This window comes from Carassius auratus, chromosome 47, assembly GCF_003368295.1.
Source record: "Carassius auratus strain Wakin chromosome 47, ASM336829v1, whole genome shotgun sequence".
NCBI lineage: Eukaryota > Metazoa > Chordata > Actinopteri > Cypriniformes > Cyprinidae > Carassius > Carassius auratus.
This window is the reverse complement of record NC_039289.1, coordinates 14792414-14815471: the sequence shown is the minus strand read 5'-3', so window position 1 is coordinate 14815471 and position 23058 is coordinate 14792414. Positions and strand designations below refer to the sequence as shown.

At 42.0% G+C, this 23058-nt stretch overlaps 1 protein-coding gene across 2 annotated transcripts; it reads left to right on the top strand.

The window, feature by feature from the left end:
- Nucleotides 1–1516: 1516 nt before the first annotated feature.
- Nucleotides 1517–17501, top strand: LOC113065200 (NLR family CARD domain-containing protein 3-like). Of its 2 annotated transcripts, XM_026236454.1 has the most exons (7): nt 1517–1585; nt 2580–2967; nt 4860–6740; nt 9302–9475; nt 9569–9742; nt 15575–15621; nt 15801–17501. In XM_026236454.1, coding segments are annotated over exons 2-7 (2469 nt in total). In that variant the 5' UTR covers nt 1517–1585; nt 2580–2776; the 3' UTR covers nt 15803–17501. The 2 variants fall into 2 exon arrangements, with proteins under 2 accessions (XP_026092239.1, XP_026092238.1); XM_026236453.1 differs by having other exon boundaries at nt 15575–17501.
- The last annotated feature ends 5557 nt before the right edge of the window (nt 17502–23058 follow it).

The following is a 23058-nucleotide window of genomic DNA, read 5'->3' as shown; positions in this document are numbered from 1 at the left end:
CCTTGAATACCTGTATAGTTTTGTAACCAATCTATGAGTATCGATCTATGGTGTCGAACACAGCACTAAGATCAGGTAAAACAACTAATGAGATACAGCCTTGATCTGACGCAAGAAGGAAGTCATTTGTAATGATTCCAAATAATCAGTTCTTATTCAGCTGGATTTATCTGCTGATTTGACAATGGCAATCATCAGATCCCTCTGTCTGCCCTCTCATCACTGGGCATCACAGGGATTCCACTTCGCTAGTTTGAATCCTATCTCACTGATATGTCTTTAGGGTGGATTGGAGAGGGGAGGTATCCAAAGCACATCAACTTGTCACTGGGGTTCCTTAGGGATCAGTTCTTGAGCCCCTCCTCTTCTCCATATACACTACATCACTGGGTCCTATCATACAGGCATGTGGCTTCTCCTATGATTGCTATGCTGATGACACACATCTCTCATTTCAATCAGATGATCCAACAGTACCTGCAAAGATCTCAGGCTGCCTGGCGGACATCTCGGCATAGATGAAAGAATATCACCTACAGCTCAACCTGTAAAAGACTGAGCTTCTTGTCTTCCCTGCCAGTCCAACTCTACAGTATGTTTCTCCTTCCTGTTCTTCTACAATTAACTCAACAAAAAACTGCACAGATACAGATATTCTAACAGTCTGTTGATAAACACACACCTTGTGTCCTCTGTTGCTGTTTGAGTCCGCTTGCGCTACTCCGCCACGGTCTGCGGATTAAAGATTAAAGCGACAGCTGAAAACTCTATTCTTTCAAATCTACTTAACTTTATAAAAAAAATATTTATTTATTTATTTATCCCTTCTCTTTCTAACGTGTACTTATTTTGAACAATGTCTAAAACTTGTTATTACAAGCACTTCCTGCGTCTGTTTGGCTCTTTAAGAAGATTTGCTTTATGTATCCCCCACTTGTAAATTGCTTTAGATAAAAAGAGTCTGAAAAATGACCAAATGTATGCCAGAGACAAGAGGTAAGTGATTAAACAGGTTTATTTATTGATGGAGCAGCTGAACAGATTGTGTAAGCAGAGAGCAGGGGAGTAAATTAACACGGATAACGGTTCTTGGGTTCTTATCTATGATAATTAAATCTATGTCCTTATGCAGGTAGATTGGAGATGAGCAGGAATGAAAGAGAGCATTGAGGAAACGTTAGAACAACTAAAGGAGAGAATAGACCGGTAAGTAGGCAGGTAATGTTCATCGAGGTGATCTGCAGTCCAGACCCTTCTTCACTGGACCAGTCAGCATGGGACTGATTCAATTACAGAGACATAGGGGGCTGGTGACTGGTTGCAGGTGCAGGTGATTAGAATTCAAGTGATTGGGATCTGGTGTGTGTCAGGGCTGTTGATTGTGACTGTAGTGATTCCCTGACACTTCCTCGGTTTATATGTGCAAGCAAAAAAAAAAAATTAAATTGTGGTTTTCCTCCAATGTCTTTTGAGAACAGAAAAATGCTAAGAGGAATTTACCAAAACAGGAAGTGAAGAATAAAAGAGGCACTGTTCTGAGGTTGTAAACCTTTGATACTCCATTTAAACAGCCACACATTTCACGGTAAGTATTTCATATTTAATGGTAAATTGTCTTTATAAACATGTAGTCATATAAAATGAGCTGCTGTTTAGATTTTTGGTCTTCATGAGATTTCAAACTAGGATCATTTCATGTGGAATTCCTTATGATATTTTAAAAAAAAAATTGAAATCTGAAATTAAGACGTTTAATTGTTTAAAAATATTTCTAGATCTGTACAGAATGAGAATTTTATAGTAAAAAAAAAATGTAAGTACTGTGATCATATTAACATCAATGTGTTAGTAATTATTGATTTTCTTTGCACAAATGGGAGAAGATAAGACACCAACAAGCTGATTGTCCAGATGCACTTACACATTAATTGTTATAATACTTTGTTATAATTTTTATTGCACTGAACCTTATCTGTAACGGTTTTGTTTTGATAAAGGTTTTCATTTATTTTATTTTTCTTATCATCCTTATTTCTACCTGGTATTATATTATACAACTTTTTTTTAGTTTATATTAGTGTTATTTAAAGCACATATCAGAAAATGAAGGTTTAAGTTTGATAAATATATTTTCTGATCTTCTATAATGTCATTATGGGTATCATTATTATTATTATTATTATTATTATTTTTTATTATTATTATTATTATTATTATTATTATTATTATTTGTAAACAATCACTTCCTCTTTGTTTTGTTTGTCCTTGGATGAAATCATGTGAAACTGAATACAAAATTGAGTTCAGTCATATTTGTTTTCCATTTATGAACAAATTATGTCTGCAAAGACTAAAAACAAGAAATTGAACATAAATTTGAATATAAATGTCAAACACTTTCTTTCAGTATAAAGATTATACTACATTGAACTATAGGTTTACTTTTTATTTTATGAGGAAAGTGAGTAGATCTCTCTCTTTTACTTCAAGGGTTTATTGTGGATTTTAGTAAATCATGTGTTAAAGCATTTTAAAGGCACTAAAGCTTCCTTTAATGCATAAAACAACCTCTATTTTAGGAAATGAGATATAGAGGATACTGCTTCTAAAATGAGTTCTCCATTTCCTGAATCAAGTTGTGTGCCATTAAAGAGTGATCAGTCTTTGATGAATCATAATCTTGAATTGAATGATACAGTGGCCTCTGGTACCAGGTGAGACACTGTTTTGCATGCACACACTTTTATCCCAATCAACTTGAAGTAAAGTATCAACAATGAGTAAATGTATATCCGTGGTGCATACTGAGTTAAGTTATTGCTGTAAAATGCCATTTTTGTCTTTTGTTGGTATCAGAAAGACACAGAGATCAGAGTCTCCAGAACCCAGCTGTGTTTCTGTGAAGAGTGACACATCCATGGATCACCCATTTGAATTTAGTGATGGACCAGTGACCTCTGACCTTCTGTTAGTAGGAACTTGAAGTTGCAAATTCACTATTGTTACGACCCACTCATATAAATCTGCAACAAAAAAGAGGAATCAAACATAAAAAAAAAAAAAAAAACAATCAATGCAAAATATTTTAATTTAACTAATACAACAACAGTCAGTAATGATAATAAACTTTAGTCAAGTCACCTTTATTTTTTTAGCGCTTTAAACAAAATACATTGCGTCAAAGCAACTGAAAAACATTCATTAGGAAAAAAGTGTGTCAATAACGTAAAATGATAGTTAAAAGCAGTTCATCATTGAATTCAGTGATGTCATCTCTGTTCAGTTAAATATTGTCTGTGCATTTATTTGCAATCAAGTCAACAATATCTCTGTAGATGAAGTGACCCCAACTAAGCAAGCCAGAGGCGACAGCGGCAAGGAACCGAAACTCCATCGGTGACAGAATGGAGAAAAAAACCTTGGGAGAAACCAGGCTCAGTTGGGGGTCAGTTCTCCTCTGACCAGACGAAACCAGTAGTTAAATTCCAGGCTGCAGCAAAGTCAGATTGTGCAGAAGAATCATCTGTTTCCTGTGGTCTTGTCCTGGTGCTCCTCTGAGACAAGGTCTTTACAGGGGATCTGTATCTGGGGCTCTAGTTGTCCTGGTCTCCGCTGTCTTTCAGGGCAGTAGAGGTCCTTTCTAGGTGCTGATCAACCATCATGTCTGGATACGTACTGGATCCGGGTGACTGCAGTGACCCTCTGATCTGGATACAGACTGGATCTGGTGGCTACGGTGACCTCGGAATAAGAGAGAAACAGACTAATATTAGCGTAGATGCCATTCTTCTAATGATGTAGAAAGTACGGTGTTATGTGAAGTGTTTCCGGTTCTGGTTCACCTAATTAATGCAGCCTAAAAATCCTCTAACGGATTTGGATATTAAAAGCATATTAGTATGTTATGTGTATGCCAGGTTAAAGAGATGGGTCTTTAATCTAGATTTAAACTGCAAGAGTGTGTCTGCCTCCCGAACAATGTTAGGTAGGTTATTCCAGAGTTTAGGCGCCAAAAAGGAAAAGGATCTGCCGCCCGCAGTTGATCTTGATATTCTAGGTATTATCAAATTGCCTGAGTTTTGAGAACGTAGCGGACGTAGAGGAGTATAATGTAAAAGGAGCTCATTCAAATACTGAGGTGCTAAACCGTTCAGGGCTTTATAAGTAATAAGCAATATTTTAAAATCTATACGATGTTTGATAGGGAGCCAGTGCAGTGTGGACAGGACCGAGCTAATATGGTCATACTTCCTGGTTCTAGTAAGAACTCTTGCTGCTGCATTTTGGACTAGCTGTAGTTTGTTTACCAAGCGTGCAGAACAACCACCCAATAAAGCATTACAATAATCTAACCTTGAAGTCATAAATGCATGGATTAACATTTCTGCATTTGACATTGAGAGCATAGGCCGTAATTTAGATATATTTTTGAGATGGAAAAATGCAGTTTTACAAATGTCTAGAGATAATGAAGAAAAAAAGAAATATAACCTCAACAAAACTTTAACTATATGTTATAAGAAATGCCAAGGGGAAATAAATGTCAACAAGATCCAGAGGCATTCCTGAGAAACCATCTCACAGAGAACCTATCCTATTTAACACAAAATACTCTTATATACTCTAAATATACAATTAACATGGGGAAGACCGATCAGAAACAGACACACTCTGCCCAATAGGATCCAGAAAATGTCAAAGGTTTCATATGATTAGTGACTAAATAGACTCAATGAAGTAACATTAAATATACATTCATACTTGCATTTGCTTTGAAATCACATCTGGTAACGAATATTATAATTTTTTCAATATAATATAATATCATTGTAATCACTGTCATTGTATTATTGAAACAGGAAAGAGATATATGAGCCAAGCCGATATTTGCCATCCTCTACATACCATTATCAGACTCAAATCAGAGAGAAAAGAAGTAAAGAAATCCTGCAGACACAAATACTAGAGACTGGAGACCAGAAGACAGTCAAAGACCAGCACAAAATCAACATGAAAAAAAGGTATGAAAAATTATTTGAAGGAAGCAAACTCCAAGAGAAGGAAACCCTCCTGAACAGGATCTACACACAGCTCTACATCATAGAGGGAGAGAGAGAAGGAGTGAATGAAGAACATGAGGTTTTACAGATGGAGAAAACAGCCAGAACAAATCACCCACAAAACACTCAAATTGACTGCAATTACATCTTTAAAGCTTCACCTGAAGCAGGATCCGAGGAGAAAGAGCAGATCAAGACTGTTCTTACTAAAGGCATCGCTGGAATCGGAAAAACCGTCTCTGTGCAGAAGTTCATTCTGGACTGGGCCGAGGGAAAAGCCAATCAGGATGTAGATTTCATGTTTGTGCTTCCATTTCGAGAGCTGAACTTGATCCGAGATCATGAGTACAGTCTTCACAGACTTCTGCTGGACTTTCATCCTGAACTTCAAGATCTGGACTCACAGATTTATGAGGAGTGTAAAGTTGTTTTCATCTTTGATGGTCTGGATGAAAGCAGAATCACACTGAGGTTTTCAGACGCTCAGAAAGTTTGTGATGTGACTGAGACTTCATCAGTGGGTGTATTGATGTCAAGCCTCATCAAAGGAGAGCTGCTTCCCTCTGCTCTCATCTGGATCACCTCCAGACCAGCAGCAGCCAATCAGATCCCCTCCGAATACATCCACCGTCTGACAGAAATTCAGGGATTCACTGAGCCTCAGAAGGAGGAATATTTCAGGAAGAGATTCAGTGATGAGCATCAAGCCATCAGAATCATCTCACACATCAGAAGAGCAAGAAGCCTCCACATCATGTGCCACATCCCCGTCTTCTGCTGGATCTCATCCACTGTGCTTCAGAATCTCCTGGAAGAAGATCTGAGAGCAGAAATCCCTCAAACTTTTACTGAAATGTACATCCACTTCCTGCTGATTCAGATCAACACTAGGAAGCAGAAGTATGAAGAGAGAGATTCAGATATACTCCTGCAGCCCAACAGAGAAGTGTTTCTGAAACTTGCTGAAGTGGCTTTCAGACAGCTGATGAAGGGCAATGTGATGTTCTATGAGGAGGACCTGATTGAGAGCACCATAGATGTCACTGACGTCTCAGTGTATTCTGGGATTTGCACTGAGATCTTTAAAGAGGAATCTGTGCTTCATCAGAGGAAAGTCTACAGCTTTATTCATCTGAGCGTTCAGGAGTTTCTTGCTGCTTTCTATGTGTTTTACTACCACATAAGTAGCACTACACTAGCAAGTTTTGATTCACTGCACAAACTCCATGAAAGAGTAGTGGACAAAGCCATTGAGATTGAGAATGGACAGCTGGATTTGTTCCTACGGTTCCTGCTGGGCATCTCTCTGGAATCCAATCAGAGACTCTTACAGGATCTACTGACACAAACAGAGAACAGCTCAGAGACCATCAGAGAAATCACACAGTACATTAAAGATAAGATTAAAGATGGACATGGACTCTCCACTGAAAGATCCATCAATCTGTTCCTCTGTCTGCTTGAAGTGAAAGATCAGACTCTGTCCAGAGAGATTCAGGAGTTTGTGAAATCAGACAAACACTCAGAGAAGAAACTATCTCCTTCTCACTGCTCAACAGTCGCCTACATGCTTCAGTTATCAGAGGAGGTGTTGGATGAGCTGGACCTTAAGAAATATAACACATCAAATGAGGGGAGAAGAAGACTGATACCAGCTGTGATCAACTGCAGAAAAGCTCTGTAAGTGTTTAGAGGTCTAAGGGTATTTTTTGGGTCCTGGAGAAGTTTTGTCATGCCCTGACATTTGTGCTTTTTTTCAGTTACTTATAAACATCTAATGACTAAAGTCTAATATCAATGTAATCAGCACAAACTTGGCTATAATAATATGTGAGCAGCACATACGTACATGATTGTGATTTTGAGAAGAAAAAACAAATTATGGGTGGTTGTATATAACAATGTTAAAAATTTTAAATTTTAAAAGGCCATAAAACACATTGTGGTGGAGAGAGTGATCACACAGTTTATTAAGAACAATCAAAGCTGACTTTCAAAGCTGAATTTTTTTGCATCATTGCTACAGTCACACAATCCTTCAGAAATCCTTTTAACAATCTGATTTTCTACAAAAAATTATCATCATTATTTTTATTAGTAATATTGAAAAAAGCTGAGATATTTTTTTCTTTTTTTGGGGATAAATTGAAAGAACAGCATTGCTTGGTACAGTGGTTACAGTTACATTTATTTGTTACATTTATATTATTCACATCAAGCTTTTGTAAAGTATAGTACAGTGGTTCCCAAACCTGTCCTGGAGTACCCCCAACACTAAACATTTTCTTTGTCTCCCGTCAAACACATGTGATAATGAGCTGATGACTTGAATCAGATGTGTTTAATTAGGGAGACAAAGAAAATGTGCAATGTTGGGGGTACTTTTGTATACAGAAATAACAACAAAACGTTGTGCATTTATAAAATAAAGATAACAAACAAGGTGTGTTGTCTGCAGCCTTTGACTGCGGTGATCATTATTTAGACACGCATCAATAAAATGAACTGTAACTCAGTGAATACTCAACGAAGAGACATGAGAGAGATAGGTTTGGGAACCACTGGTATAGTAGTGTATATTGTTATTGAAACTTGAAAGTCAGGAATTATAGTTTGGAAAAGGTCTAACTAGTAAAATGTTGACACGTTTTGTGAAAACTAGTATAAGTATATAAATAAATAAAAAGAGACTTACTCATGTTTGATGTCTGCTGAATAAAGCACTTCATTCTTTTTTTTTCTGAGGAAATCCAAATCTCAAACCCTGAGGTAATCCACATCACATCTTTTTGGGGTGAATTATGTCTTATTCCTCTCATTGCGAAGCAAACAGTAAAATAAAAAAACACTTGAACAGTCTCGCTGCGTTGTCTTCTGTTGTGTGGGCATATTCAAGCGGCGCGCTTCAATTAAACATTATAATCTGAATAGCGCGTTCAGCGTTCAGGGTGTGGTCACATTAGAAGATAATGAAGAGAGACGTGAAAAACGGACATAGACATGTCAAGCTTTCTATAGATATGTCTGTCATGTCTCTTCGTTGAGTATTCACTGAGTTACAGTTCATTTTATTGATGCGTGTCTAAATAATGATCACCGCAGACAAAGGCTGCAGACAACACACCTTGTTTGTTATCTTTATTTTTTAAATGCACAACATTTTGTTGTTATTTCTGTATACAAAAAAGTAGACCTTTTAGAGATTCGATTGATGCATTGCTCTTATCTGTACGATCAATACTGAAAGTGTAATTTAAGTTCTTTTTGGGTTTATCAGGAGAAAATGACTCATAATACATATACACATTTATCGACTCGAAAGGGTTAATCATGTATTGAATGGGTCATAAATTGCTAAAAAGAACATTACTTTGTGTATTTGGTGTAATGCAATGTTTATGTGGTTTGAAGCAAAAAAAAAACAAATATTTTCACATACTGTACATTATTGTTTTCCCTCTATGCCCCACCTTTCTGAAACTCATCAATTTTAACAAAGCTCGCTGTTCTGTCTAACAAGCATGTGAAGGAAATGTTAAGCCCCTTAAAACTGTAATGTCATGTGTTCCTGACAGGTAGGATAAAATGTCAGGACATCGGCGTGATGAGCCAAAACCAATAAAACCCATTACAAATGAAGAATTTGTTGTATCCAGTGGGGACATAATAACTGATTATAATTGCAAAAAAAAGTTGTGTTGCATATCGCGCTGCATAAAAATAAAAACATGTATGCATTTGTGATCGTGAGCCAAAACTGGCATTTCAATCGTCAGTGGCAAATACATTACATATGAATATGTACTTACAGACTGTGAGTCAGAAGCAGCAGTAAGAATAAAAGTTATGCCGCCTTCTTTGAATGAACATTTAAGTCACATTATGTAAATTTCCCCACATCATGATGTAAACATGTGACATGTTAGAATGAGCCGTTTTAAGTAGAAGTGGTTGATTCTGACCTTTTTATATATAAAATCTCTTTGGATTTGAGACTTTAGTCTTTGCAACTTTACAGATCTTCTTCATGCACCAAGAGCTTGTGATACTCCAAAAAAATAAATAAAAAAAACTCAGATCATATGACACCTTAAATCAAAATTCCTTATGAAAGGAATTACAGTTTTGTGCTGATTAATACATCTTGTGTCTATTTTCAGAATATAGTGAATCTGATATTAGTCAAATATTAGTTCTAGAAAGATAAGTATTTAATTATCATGCATTTTTCTCTTCTTCAGTCTCGCTGACTGTAATCTCACTGCTCAGGATTGTGAAATTGTGTCATTATCCATACAATCCTCAAACTCTGCCCTGAGAGAGCTGGATCTGAGTAACAATGACTTACAAGATTCAGGAGTGAAGCTGCTCTCTGATGGACTGAAGAGTCCCAACTGTCAGCTGCAAATACTGAGGTATTAAGGGTAATGTATAGTTAGTCGGTCCTAATGTTGATGTGTGTTTGTAGATAATATGTCTGTAGATTATCTGAATGTGTGTGTCTGTAGGTTGTCAGGCTGTATGGTGACAGAGGAAGGCTGTGGTTATTTGTCTTCAGCTATGAGGTCTAACCCCTCACACCTGAGAGAGCTGGATCTGAGCTATAATCACCCAGGGCAATCAGGAGTCCAGCTGCTCAAACACAAACTGCAGGATCCAGACTACAAACTGCAGATACTTAAGTATGTTTATCAGTAAAAGTATTATCTGGTTTTACAGTAGATTCTTAAATAATATTAATCTTGGTTGATTAAAAAAAAGCTTGAACAAATGTGAATCATGACAACTTAGATGAAATGCCTAATTAAATTATTACCAAATACATAGTGCATGTCACTGTCACGGTAGGAAATCCAGTGTTTCCTCCGTGTCATGTTTTGTTATTGTTTTTGTACTTACGTTGTCTCCATGTGCTCGTTTAGTTGATTGTCATCACCTGGGTGTTGATTGTCTCGCTCCAGCTGATCGTCATCATACCTCTGCTACTTATACTCACCTCGCTCTCTCTCTGTTGTCAGATCCTCTCTTATGTCTCCATGCACTAGCTGGATTATCGTCTTCCGTGTTTGTGTGCTGGTTTGGATTCGTGTTGTCGTCCGCGTGTCAGTGTTCCGGTCTGTTCCTGGTTCCAACCATTGACCACCTTCACCTGCACCGCTGACTTCACCATCCCGCTCTTCTCACGCCACCGTAGACCTTCCTTGCCATTGCCAACACTCTGGACACTCTTTATCAATAAACTACATCTGATTGCCTGCAATTGCTTCCTCCTCTTTTATCTGTCGTTACAGTAGGATCTGACCATCATGGAAGCAGCAGGCGATCGCTCCCCATCTCATCTCGAAGAATTTCTGCAACGAGCTGTGGGTCGTATGGATCGCCAAGACAAGGCGATAGATGAGATGGGTCGAGCCTTCCAAGCAATGGTGACGAAGGTGTCCGAGCTCGTTCTCCAGACGCAACAACAACAACAATCGTCACCCGCTGCGCCTCCCACGCCACCCACACCGCCGATCGTCTCCGGGGGGATTTCCCAGCCCGAACCACGCCTCCCCATCCCGGAGAAATATGCGGGTGAGCCAGAGTTCTGTCGATCTTTTCTGTCTCATTGTTCTCTGCACTTCGCCCTGCAGCCCCGCACGTTCTACACCGAGGAAATGAAGGTGGCATTCGTCTTATCTCTACTTACGGGAAGGGCTGCCCTCTGGGGGACGGCGGTGTGGGAGAACCAAGACAGCTGCTGTGCCTCGTTCCACGCACTTTCGGAAGAGATGAGACGGGTCTTCGACCGCTCCGCCGCCGGGAGGGAAGCGGCTTGGCTTCTCACGGACCTACGTCAGGGGGAAAGGTCCGTTTCCGATTATTCGATTGAGTTCCGCACCCTGGCGGCGGAGTGTAAGTGGAACGAGGAGGCGCAGTGGGATCACTTCCTGCATGGGTTGGCTGACCGCATCCAACAGGAGATCCGCGCCGTCGAGCTCCCCACTTCTCTCAACAGTCTGATTGACCTAACCATCAGAGTGGAGAATCGACTCGATCAAGCCACCAGACGGAGGGGGAGAGCAGTTCTCGCGAACAGACCGGAGGCTCAGTATCAGCGCTCAGATGTTGCGGTCAGCCCACCGGGAGATCTTGAACCCATGCAGGTGGGGCGAGCTCGGCTCTCCCGGGAGGAGAGGATCAGGCGGAGATCCCTGGGACTATGTTTATACTGCGGCAGTCAAGAACATCACATCCAGCGTTGTCCGGTAAAAGACCAAGCCCGATAGTAAGACGGAGGCTACTATCGGGTGGGATCTCTGCCAGAAAGACCTCATCTACATCGACACTCCTTCCGGTGAGTCTACGGTGGTCCACCCACGCACTCGAGCATCACGCCTTGTTGGATTCTGGGGCAGAGGGTAATTTCATGGACTTCCAGTTCGCTAGTAAGCTTAACATTCCTCTCACCTCCCTCAAACACCCCATTGCACCCTTTGCTCTCAATGGACACAGACTACCAGTCATCACTCAGACCACCTTACCTGTTTCCCTCACCACATCTGGCAATCATACTGAGGAGATATCATTCTACATTACGGACTCACCTTCATCCCCCATCGTTCTCGGTCACACCTGGCTTCAGAAACACAACCCCAGCATCAATTGGCGCCTTGGATCTGTGGTTAACTGGAGCGAGGAATGTCATTTGTCTTGTCTTTTGTCTGCTGGTGTTAATGTTTCTGAGTCTGTGTTTCAGGGGGAAGCAGTGGATTTGGCTAGCGTGCCCGCGGAGTACCACGACCTGAAGGAGGTGTTCAGTAAGTCTCGTGCTGATTCTCTTCCTCCTCATCGTCCCTATGACTGTGCGATAGAGTTATTGCCAGGTACTTCTCCGCCTAAGGGCAAGTTATATTCTTTGTCTGTTCCAGAGACGGCGGCCATGGAGAAATATATATCCAGTTCTCTAGCAACGGGGTTTATCCGCCCTTCCTCTTCTCCAGCGGGGGCGGGGTTCTTTTTTGTGGGAAAGAAGGACGGATCCTTGCGACCTTGCATTGACTACCGAGGGCTGAACAACATAACGGTAAAGAATACCTATCCTTTGCCGCTTATGTCTTCAGCTTTTGAGAGGTTGCAGGGAGCGTCCGTTTTCACTAAATTGGACTTACGTAATGCTTATCATTTGGTCCGCATCAGGGAGGGGGATGAGTGGAAGACTGCCTTTAACACCCCTAGAGGCCATTTTGAGTACTGCGTTATGCCGTTCGGGCTAACCAACTCGCCGGCAGTCTTTCAAGCACTCGTTAATGACGTGTTGCGAGACATGGTCGATCTGTTCATATATGTTTACCTGGATGACATATTGATCTTTTCTTCGTCTCTCCAGGAACACGTGCAACACGTACGACGAGTGCTTCTGCGGTTGCTAGAGAATGGATTGTTTGTCAAGGCGGAGAAATGCGTTTTTCATGCACAGTCTGTTTCTTTTCTAGGACACATCATTTCGACTGAGGGTGTTCGCATGGATCCTGAGAAGGTTAAGGCTGTGGTAAATTGGCCATCCCCAGAGTCTCGCAAGGCCCTGCAGAGATTTCTGGGGTTCGCCAATTTTTACCGGCGTTTCATTCGCAATTTCAGCCAACTAGCCGCTCCTCTGACCGCCTTGACCTCCCCTAGTTTGACGTTCAGGTGGTCAGACGCAGCTGAGGCTGCGTTTGCCAAACTGAAAAGCTGCTTTGTTTCAGCTCCCATTCTCGTCACCCCTGATCGCTCACGTCAATTCATAGTGGAGGTCGACGCGTCAGAGGTGGGGGTAGGAGCAGTGTTATCCCAACGCGCATCCTCAGACGGAAAGGTGCATCCGTGCGCGTATTATTCTCACCGTTTATCTCCTGCAGAAGTTAATTATGACATTGGCAATCGAGAGTTGTTGGCAGTCAAACTTGCACTGGAAGAATGGCGTCACTGGCTTGAAGGGTCGGGTGTACCTTTCATTGTATGGACGGACCATAAGAATCTCGAATACATTAGAACCGCCAAAAGACTTAACTCCAGGCAGGCTCGGTGGGCATTGTTTTTCGGTCGTTTCGATTTTACACTTTCTTACCGGCCGGGTTCCAAAAACATCAAACCCGATGCTTTATCCCGTCTTTTTGAGCGTTCCGATCGTACTGCTACTCCCGAGCCCATTTTACCGGGGACCATCATTATCTCCGCGCTCAGGTGGGAGGTCGAATCGAAGGTGTTGACCGCCTTAGAAGGGGTAACGCCCCCGGCTCGTTGCCCACCGAACCGATTGTTTGTGCCGGAGAGGTTACGGTCAGACGTTCTCCAGTGGGGTCATTGTTCCAGTGTTGCTTGTCACCCAGGGGTTAGTAGAACTAGATTTCTGGTCAAGCAACGATTTTGGTGGCCTGGTATGGCTCGTGACGTCCACGATTTCGTCTTGGCTTGTTCAGTTTGCGCTATTGGTAAGACTTCCAATCGACCTCCAGATGGGTTACTCTTACCGCTGTCTGTCCCTTCAAGACCCTGGTCCCACATTTCGCTAGATTTTATCACCGCCCTCCCGCCCTCTAAAGGCAATACGGTGATTTTAACCGTAGTGGACCGGTTCTCGAAGGCGACTCATTTTATTCCCTTGCCCAAATTACCTTCAGCCAAGGAAACAGCGGTAGCTGTCATTGACCACGTCTTCCGCATACATGGCCTCCCGACAGACGTGGTTTCTGACAGGGGTCCCCAATTTGTGTCCAAATTTTGGCGAGAGTTTTGTAAATTGTTAGGAGCGACTGTTAGTCTTTCTTCCGGGTTCCATCCCCAGAGCAATGGTCAAACCGAACGAGCCAATCAGGATGTCGAGAGGGTTTTGCGATGTTTGGTTTCCAATAATCCTTCGTCCTGGTGTCAGCAACTCTCAGTTGTGGAGTACGCACACAATTCTTTGCCAGTGTCATCTACGGGCATGTCTCCATTTAAGTGTAGTTTAGGGTACCAACCACCTAATTTTGTCAGTACGGAATCCGAGGTTTCGGTCCCCTCCGCACACGCATTAGTCCAGAGGTGTCACCGCACCTGGACCAGAGCTCGCAGAGCTCTGCTCCAGGCTAGGTCGCGCACCAAGGCTAAGGCCGATCGCCACCGGTCGAAGCCTCCCCGTTACGTCGTCGGTCAAAGAGTGTGGCTTTCTACCCAGAATATTCCTATGCGGTCCGTTTCTAACAAACTTGCTCCCAAATTTATTGGCCCGTTTTCTATTACCAAGATTATTAATCCGGTTACCGTGCGTCTTAGCCTTCCTCCGGCGTACAGGAGGATTCATCCCGTGTTCCACGTCTCCAAAATTAAATCGGTGATTTCTTCCCGTCTTAATCCGCCTGCTCCGGTTCCCCCCCCGCCTCGTCTCGTTAATGGGGAAACCACCTATTTGGTTAATCGTATTCTGGACTCTAGACGGAGGGGACGCGGTTTTCAGTACTTGGTGGATTGGGAAGGTTACGGTCCGGAGGAGAGGAGCTGGGTTCCTGCTCGGGACATATTGGATCACCACCTTATAGATGATTACAATCTACAGGTAAGCAGGCTGGGAACGTCAGGTGACGTCCTAGGGGAGAGGGTACTGTCACGGTAGGAAATCCAGTGTTTCCTCCGTGTCATGTTTTGTTATTGTTTTTGTACTTACGTTGTCTCCATGTGCTCGTTTAGTTGATTGTCATCACCTGGGTGTTGATTGTCTCGCTCCAGCTGATCGTCATCATACCTCTGCTACTTATACTCACCTCGCTCTCTCTCTGTTGTCAGATCCTCTCTTATGTCTCCATGCACTAGCTGGATTATCGTCTTCCGTGTTTGTGTGCTGGTTTGGATTCGTGTTGTCGTCCGCGTGTCAGTGTTCCGGTCTGTTCCTGGTTCCAACCATTGACCACCTTCACCTGCACCGCTGACTTCACCATCCCGCTCTTCTCACGCCACCGTAGACCTTCCTTGCCATTGCCAACACTCTGGACACTCTTTATCAATAAACTACATCTGATTGCCTGCAATTGCTTCCTCCTCTTTTATCTGTCGTTACAGTCACTTCATGTTAATTTCTATGGAGTTTCATGTTTTAATTGACTTTGCTGTAAAAAACATGTATGTGCATGTGTGACTAGGGTAATCTAATGCTGGGTTTAGACTTCCTAATATTTTTGTCACAGATGTGATTGATTATGGAGGATAAAAGAGCGTCACAGACACAGCAATGATTGCCATCCACTGATATATTGTATATGATAAAGTGATATTTTTTTGCATTTCCCATCAACATCTCAGAATATTTATGAATTACCACAACACTCTACATCAAATGGATTGTGCCAAAATTGAAATTAAAAACAGATTTTTTTAAAGAGAAATGTTTAAAAATGTTTTTTTTTTTTTTATCACTCATTATTTTAACGGTGCCACTACTTAATAAAATAGTAAAATTATTTAATTTCAGTTATCATTCTATTGATCATTTGTTATTTTTTGTGTTTGTCTCCATTTAGTTTGGACCATGGAGGACATTTCAGGGTCAGACCAGGACTGAGAAAATGTAAACCCTCACTCACAGACAAACACATACTTGTTGGTGGTGATGTCATTCATATTCTAATGACCCTCATCTCACATGCAGACATATACAAGTTATGACACACACATCCCACGTACACACATGCACACACTAAGCTAAAAAATGACCCTGTTATTATAATCTGCTGTCTTTGTGTCCAGAAGCCTGTGATCTCACACTGAATCCAAACACAGCACATACTCAACTCATCCTGTCTGAAGATAAAAAAGAAATAAAGTGTGGAAAAGATCATCAGCCATATCCTGACCACCAAGACAGATTTAAGCTTTATGAACAGGTGCTGTGTGTTGAGAGTCTGGCAGGACGCTGTTACTGGGAGGCTGAATGGGAAGGGTCAGGTCATATAGCAGTGACATATAAGGGAATCAACAGGAAAGAAGGGAGTGACTGTCGGTTTGGACGCAATGAAATGTCCTGGAGTCTCTTCTTTTGTGATAAAATGTATACTTTTTGGAACAATAATAAGACCACGGACATTCCTACCCTTTTGCCCTCCTCTAATAAAATAGGAGTGTATCTGGACTGGTCAGCCGACACTTTGTCCTTCTACAGTGTCTCTGACACACACACACTCACACACTTACACACATTCAAAACCACATTCACTGAACCTGTCTATGCTGGATTTACAGTTTATCCTGATTCATTAGTGTCTCTGAGTCAGATGAACAACAGAGTCTCATTTTAAAACCCATTTCCATCTTGTAAGAAATATAGATTGCATACAAACAAAATCACAAATAATTACAAATATTACAAACACCAGTCCAGAGTGCTTTCAGCATATTGTTGCATATTTATTGCATTTTAACATGAGCAGTGTTCGGGAGTAACACATTACTTAGTAGCACGTTATTGTAATTTGATTACTTTTTAGTAACATTGTAGACATTGCTGACAGAATGCAGTGTTTTACAATCTAGGGATTGTAAAAAGGATGTACAGTAGCACACACACTGTTAAGTCAAGTGCCATTGGATTAGAGACCTAATTATGTTGATTGTGTTATAAGAGAGTTTTGTGAGATTGCGATGAACTGAGATGTCTTTTAGAGGTTATAAATGCAGCGCTCTTTGCTAACATTCTGCCAAACTATGCACACAGCAGCCACTTGCTTTAGTTAAAAATAACATTTGTTATTAAAGCATCAACATTCACAGAACACTATATTTTTAGAAGCCTGTATGATGGGAGTAATCAGTTATCAGTAATTTGATTACATTTTCATGATGCAAAACTTTCACTTCTGATAGTTGAATGTTGCTGGAAATTGCAGAATATCACAGTGTAAACAGATAAATACGCAAATGTTTGGGCCTTTAATTAATGTTGCTGATTAATGTTACGGAATCACCTGCCTCACCAGCCAAAGCAACCTCCTAAACCTGCCAACCACACCAATCAAAAACACACTTACCACAGTTGCTTGTTGGCTGGTCTCAAGGTTACAAGCTTCTTAGCAGGTCCTTTGCCTACCTGTAAGTCAGTCCTGCCATCCTCTGCTATAAATAAAAGGATTAGAAGCTTTAGCTCAGATAAGACTTCTCTGCTTCCTTTGATCACCTCATTTTTGATTCTCCTATGTTGGAAGCTTATCCTCAGTTCCCTTAATACATTTACCTGCTTGTTTGAATTTGTGTGTTTGTTTCCTTGACCAGCTGTAACAATTGTGACCAACCTCAAATTCAAAGTGTGGAGTCTGAAGTCACTCTTTGTGTGTTTGAGGAAAAGCAACAGACATTCATAATACCATAATGAATGCACAGACACTATTTAAACTGAACAGAGATGACATCACTGAATTCAATGATGAACTGCCTTTAAATGTCGTTTTGCATTATTGACACAATGTTTTCCTAATGAATGTTGTTCAGTTACTTTGACGCAATGTATTTTGTTTGAAGCGCTAGATAAATAAAGGTGACTTGACATGACTTTAAATTTGCCCCGTTAGTGTCGTGAAGCTATTTTTATGCTGCTGTTCAATCAGTGGGATGATGTGGTTGATGCTCAGGAAATACTCCAGCACAGCCACCGCATGTAACTTTTAACAAGATTTACTTGTTTTAAACACCCTAAATTGTATTAATATGTACTATAAAACCATTATATTTGCTAGTTAACATCGAAATAAATACAATTCTTATTTATTATTGCCGCGAGCGATCACAGTTTGAGTATACTGTACACACCTCTTTTTCCGACCAGCACACCCATGTGCTCAAAAATGAGTGCAAATGCATATGCTAATTAAACGACGTGGTGCTGGATGAGAAAATCCGAAAGGTGCCGGACTGAAACTAGCAAACACTTGCCCTGTGCCTTGCGTTGCATTGCATTAGATGTATGATAGGGCCCACTGTATCTGTCACATGAGTTTTTTTTACGTGGACATGTAGTTTGTAGATCAGTTTGGTTCCTGTTTCCCACTGTCTTTTAGTTTGATTGTTTACACTTGACTTGTTAATCTTGTAAACCTCAGTGTATTTATGCCATTGTCTTTCCTGTGTTCATTGTCAGGTTTTGTCTAGTGATGGTTGTTTTGTTGTACTCAGTTTAGTCTCTTGTGTATCTAGATTTCTTGGTGTTTTACTTTGTTTATTCCTTGTTTATATTTGCTTTTATTTTTGTTTCAACACACTGCAGTTGGATCCAGTTATACCTCATTTCTTTGCACACTTAACAGTGTCTTCAACAAATCTTTTGCACTGACTCAGGTAAGTTGTGTTTACTTATAATATCAAGTATTTGCACCTTGACAGTTTTAGTAATTAGAACTTATAAAGTTTAGTTGGAACAAATTTATGTAAGGTGACATTTTTCATATTAAAAGTTCATAATCATTTAATTTATCTTTTTGTGTAATATTTTTTAAATGGAATCAGTTAATTTGTATTTACTTTTATATGAAAAAAAAAGAACATTTTTGTTGGATCAAGAAATATTGGATCAAGAAATATTGGGTCCTCTGTCATATTTCATGAGGTATCCATCAACCCATCCATGGGTATCACTGTGTCTGTGTCTGCTGCTAATGCTGTGTTCCCTTGCAGAAAGCTCATGACCGATCAGCACCCCCACGCACGGACACGCCGCACCTGGGACACCACCACGACCTGGTGCAGCACTTCCTACTCCTGACCACGAAACTCTCACACCCAAATAAATCCACCACTCCATCCAACACTGTCTTGTCCCCCCGTCCGGAGTCTAAAGCTCGTCTGGCCATCACGTGTGTCCACCCAAGAGGTGGCGGCACGGCGGGTTACCATTTCGGCCGCCCCGGGATCCTGGCCGCTTGAGGTGGGGATCGTCACGGACCTTCCGGTGCCGATGCTCCTCAGAAGGGATTGGCCCGGATTCGACCACCTCCTCCTCGCCGCCACCCAGCCTGTCAGCCCCTGTGGGAGTCACCAAAGACACCTCCGGAAGAAGGGGGACCGACGTCGTCCCGTGCTGCTGGCATTCGACAGCGCGAGAGAGGGTGAGTCCCCAAGTGTCCCTAACCTCTATCTTGATGTCTTCCAGCAGGTGTCGGGAGAGGGCAACTTCAGCAAGGCCCAGCACGAAAACGACCGGTTGAAGCACTGTTGAGCCCAGGTCTGGGTCATCGAGGGGAAGGAGGTCCGGCCAGGGCCCCATCCGGTCCCACACTTCATCATCACTTCATCGTCAAACGACATCGCCTCTTGGATGTCGCAAGAGAGGCGTGGGAGCAGCAGCCAGCCGGCCACCGGTCGTCAATCAAGCATATCCGTCTGATGCGGAAAAGGATAGACAGAGTGATGCCCTTGATCCGGGAACACCTCAGTCAAGCGCAGCGGGCCCAACAACGCCACTATGATCGGGCGGCGCAGCCACGGGAGTTCCAGCCCCGAGACCACATCCTGGTCCTGGTCCCCAATGCGGCTTGCAAGTTCTTGGCCACCTGGCAAGGGCCGTATACCGTGACCGAGAAGGTGGGCCCGGTCACCTACAGGGCGTGTCAACACAGGCGAAGATGGGAAAGCCAGTTGTGCCATATCAACCTGTTAAAAAAGTGGTTTGGAACCCAGACCCAGCTCTCCGCCCTTACCACCTCCTTTCCGTGGTTGTGGACATGCAGCCCCAACTGTCCACCACCCAGAAGACGGAGCTGCAGCACCTGGTCGGTCAGTTCCCCAATGTGTTCTGCCCCCTCCCTGGGCGGACCAACGTGGTACAGCACGACATCCGAACACCACCAGGACTCATCGTGAGGCAGCGGCCCTATCGTGTCCTGGAGGCTCGGCGACACGCCATCGAGGAGGAAGTTAAGGAGATGTTGAAGTTAGGGGGATCGAACCACCTCGGAGGCCCTGGTCCAGCCCAAACGTCCTGGTCCCGGTCCCGAAGCTCGATGGCACCCTCCGGTTCTGTAATGACTACCGCCGCCTGAATGAGATCTCGGAATTTGACGGCTATCCAATGCCCAGAGTGGACGAACTCCTCGACCGACTCGGGAGGGCCAACGCCCGGAAGTGCCACCTCGCCTGTACCGAGGCCAAGTATCTGGGGTTCTAGGTGGGCCGCGGCCTGATTAAACCCCAGCAGAAGAAGGTACCGCACCACGTCCCAGCTCCAAGATGCAGGTACGGGCTTTCCTGGGGTTGCCGGGGTATTACCGTTGCTTCATACCTAACTTCTCCTCCATAGCAGCCCCCCTGACAGACAGCCCTCACGTCAGAACCAGTCCTGCGGGCCCCAGACTTTAACTGTCCCTTTCTGTTGCAGACAGACGCCTCGGACACAGGATTGGGAGCTGTCCTCTCCCAGGTACAGGACGGCCAGGAACATCCCATAATCTACATCAGCCGGAAGCTAACCCCCACAGAACAGCGCTATGCCACGGTAGAGAGGGAGGCGTTGGCCATCAAGTGGGCATTCCTGGAGCTGAGGTATTATCTATTGGGAAGGAAGTTTACCTTGATTACTGACCATGCCCCTTTGCAGTGGATGGCCTGGGAGAGATATATCGACCACACCCAGAAACACACGGGCGAAATGACGTCTTTAAAAAACCGCTAATTCAGCTTGAATGCGAGTGGCTCGCGCTGCTCCTTAAATACCCGCTCTGCGGGGCGAAGCTCGCGATGCAAATTCCACAGACCAAGGTACTCGGCGACCATTGGCTCGTTTTGTAACCACTCGAAGGTGATTGGGCTCTCGGGCGAGATACCATTTGTCAGTCTCTTTCTAACGTAGAACGTGATCGACTGAAAGGGAACATAGTATTCATTAATATAGTGTTTTGTTTTACTTTCAAGAATTATTATTTTTTGTTGTTGTGCTATTTAATTCATTTTGAATGGTTAACATCTCATTTCATTAATTCTAATGGATTCTTAAAATTCATACACACACACACAAACACACACACACACACACACACACACACACACACACACACACACACACACACACATATATATATATATATATATATATATATACAGGTTCTTCATACTGGTGGTCCGCTGCTATTTAACGCTGAAGCAAGCCAAAAATGGAATGAAGCACACACACACACTTTGTAATGTAAAATAAGATCTGAATGTTCTCAGAGCTGAAGAGGTTCTGGATGTAGTAAATTCCATAATTTTCATGGAATTTTAAATTCCATGATAAAAGGATCAACAAAAAGAATAACTGACAACACATGATTTTGTCAAGCATGCCAGTTGATAATATATTTTAAAATAATATTAATAATAATAATAATAATAAAAATAACATAGCATTTTATTCTGTTCTGCTTTCATATATCTGTTCATTGCCTTTGTGATTGCAACATCTTTGACAGTGACACTCACTCGAAGAACTATTAAAACAGCTATTGATAAACCCAACGTGAAATCCACTGAAACACCCAGGGTAAAACCTTATGATTATTGTTATCCACGTGGAAAGAACCTGTATGTGGATATTTGTGCATATATGAAACCTATATGCAGTGTCTATGCACATATATGCTGCATATATGCACATATATGATAATATATATGCTGCATATATGCGCATATATGCTACATATAGGTAAAATTGAGGTGCACATATGTGCATATACAGGAAATATAGGTCTTCTTCATATCCACGTAGAAGCCCTATACATACAAGTCTTCTATTTACCTAATGGCAGGATCTGGTCATTTTGTAGCTCATATCCCATGTTTTACTGTCATACATGATGCCTAGCTCATATTTTCTATTATCAAGGCAAAAATTAAGAATTAACAAAAAAATTAAATAAAAAAAAAAAATGCAAGAATTTATGTATGTGTGAACATATGAAATTGGTATCACATTTAATTGGCATGTTATGGAATTTAACTATGGCAATATATTAACATGATATACATAGCCGGACAGTAACTGAGTACATTTACTTGAGTACAGTACTTAAGTACAATTTTGAGGGATCTGTACTTTACTCGAGTATCATTTTACCATTAAAAAGGCCAAACTTGAAATGGAACTACTGGAGCATCACCTTAGGGTGAAAATCCTATGTGAACATGAACTTTTTTTTTTTAAGTGTATAAAGCAATAATTCCAAATCTGTCATGTCGCTTTTATTTCAGGATATGAATAAATAGAACACATTAAATAAAGTGATTTTGACAAATTATGTCTCGAAGCATTCTGCCATCTCTGTGGTCTGCTAGATTCAATGGGTGTTCTGGGTCATCTCCATCAGGACATGGGGGGTGCCTCTCTCCTCTTATTGTGGCAATGTTGTGAAGTACCACACAAGCAACTGTGATGTCACATGCTCTATTTGGAGTGACCCTGAGCCCACGCAGACACTGAAACCTCTCCTTCAGAATGCCTATCGTCCTCTCCACCTTGGCCTGTGTTCTGCTGTGAGACCGGTTGAAGCGTGTCTGTGGTCCGGGCTCAGGATCACGGTAGGCTGTAATCATCTAGGGGAGGCAAGGATATCCTCTGTCCCCCAGCAAGTAACCATTTAATGTTTGAGGTGTTTTGTAAATGTAATAAAGACTGCAAGCATTTGTCTAACAAAACGTACCCTGTTGAAATTTGTTGCACAGACATGACTCTCTAAATATTCTGGCATCATGTACAGACCCAGGCCATTTTGCCTCAACATTAGTGATGATGTGGGTTGCATCACATATTACCCCCGGTGGAGAGCAATACGTTTATTATTGGTAAAACCAATCTTAAGGAGCCAAAATAGCTATTACCAGCACATTGATGATATGCACAGACTTCCTATTAACAGTCTCCCTCATTGATAGATGGAGCTTTAATAGGAATGTGGGTGCCATCAATGCACCCAATCATATTTGGGAACCCTGAAATTAAGATTAATTATAAGTTTAAGAAGTCTGTGTATCCTTTACGTGTGTGTGCAGT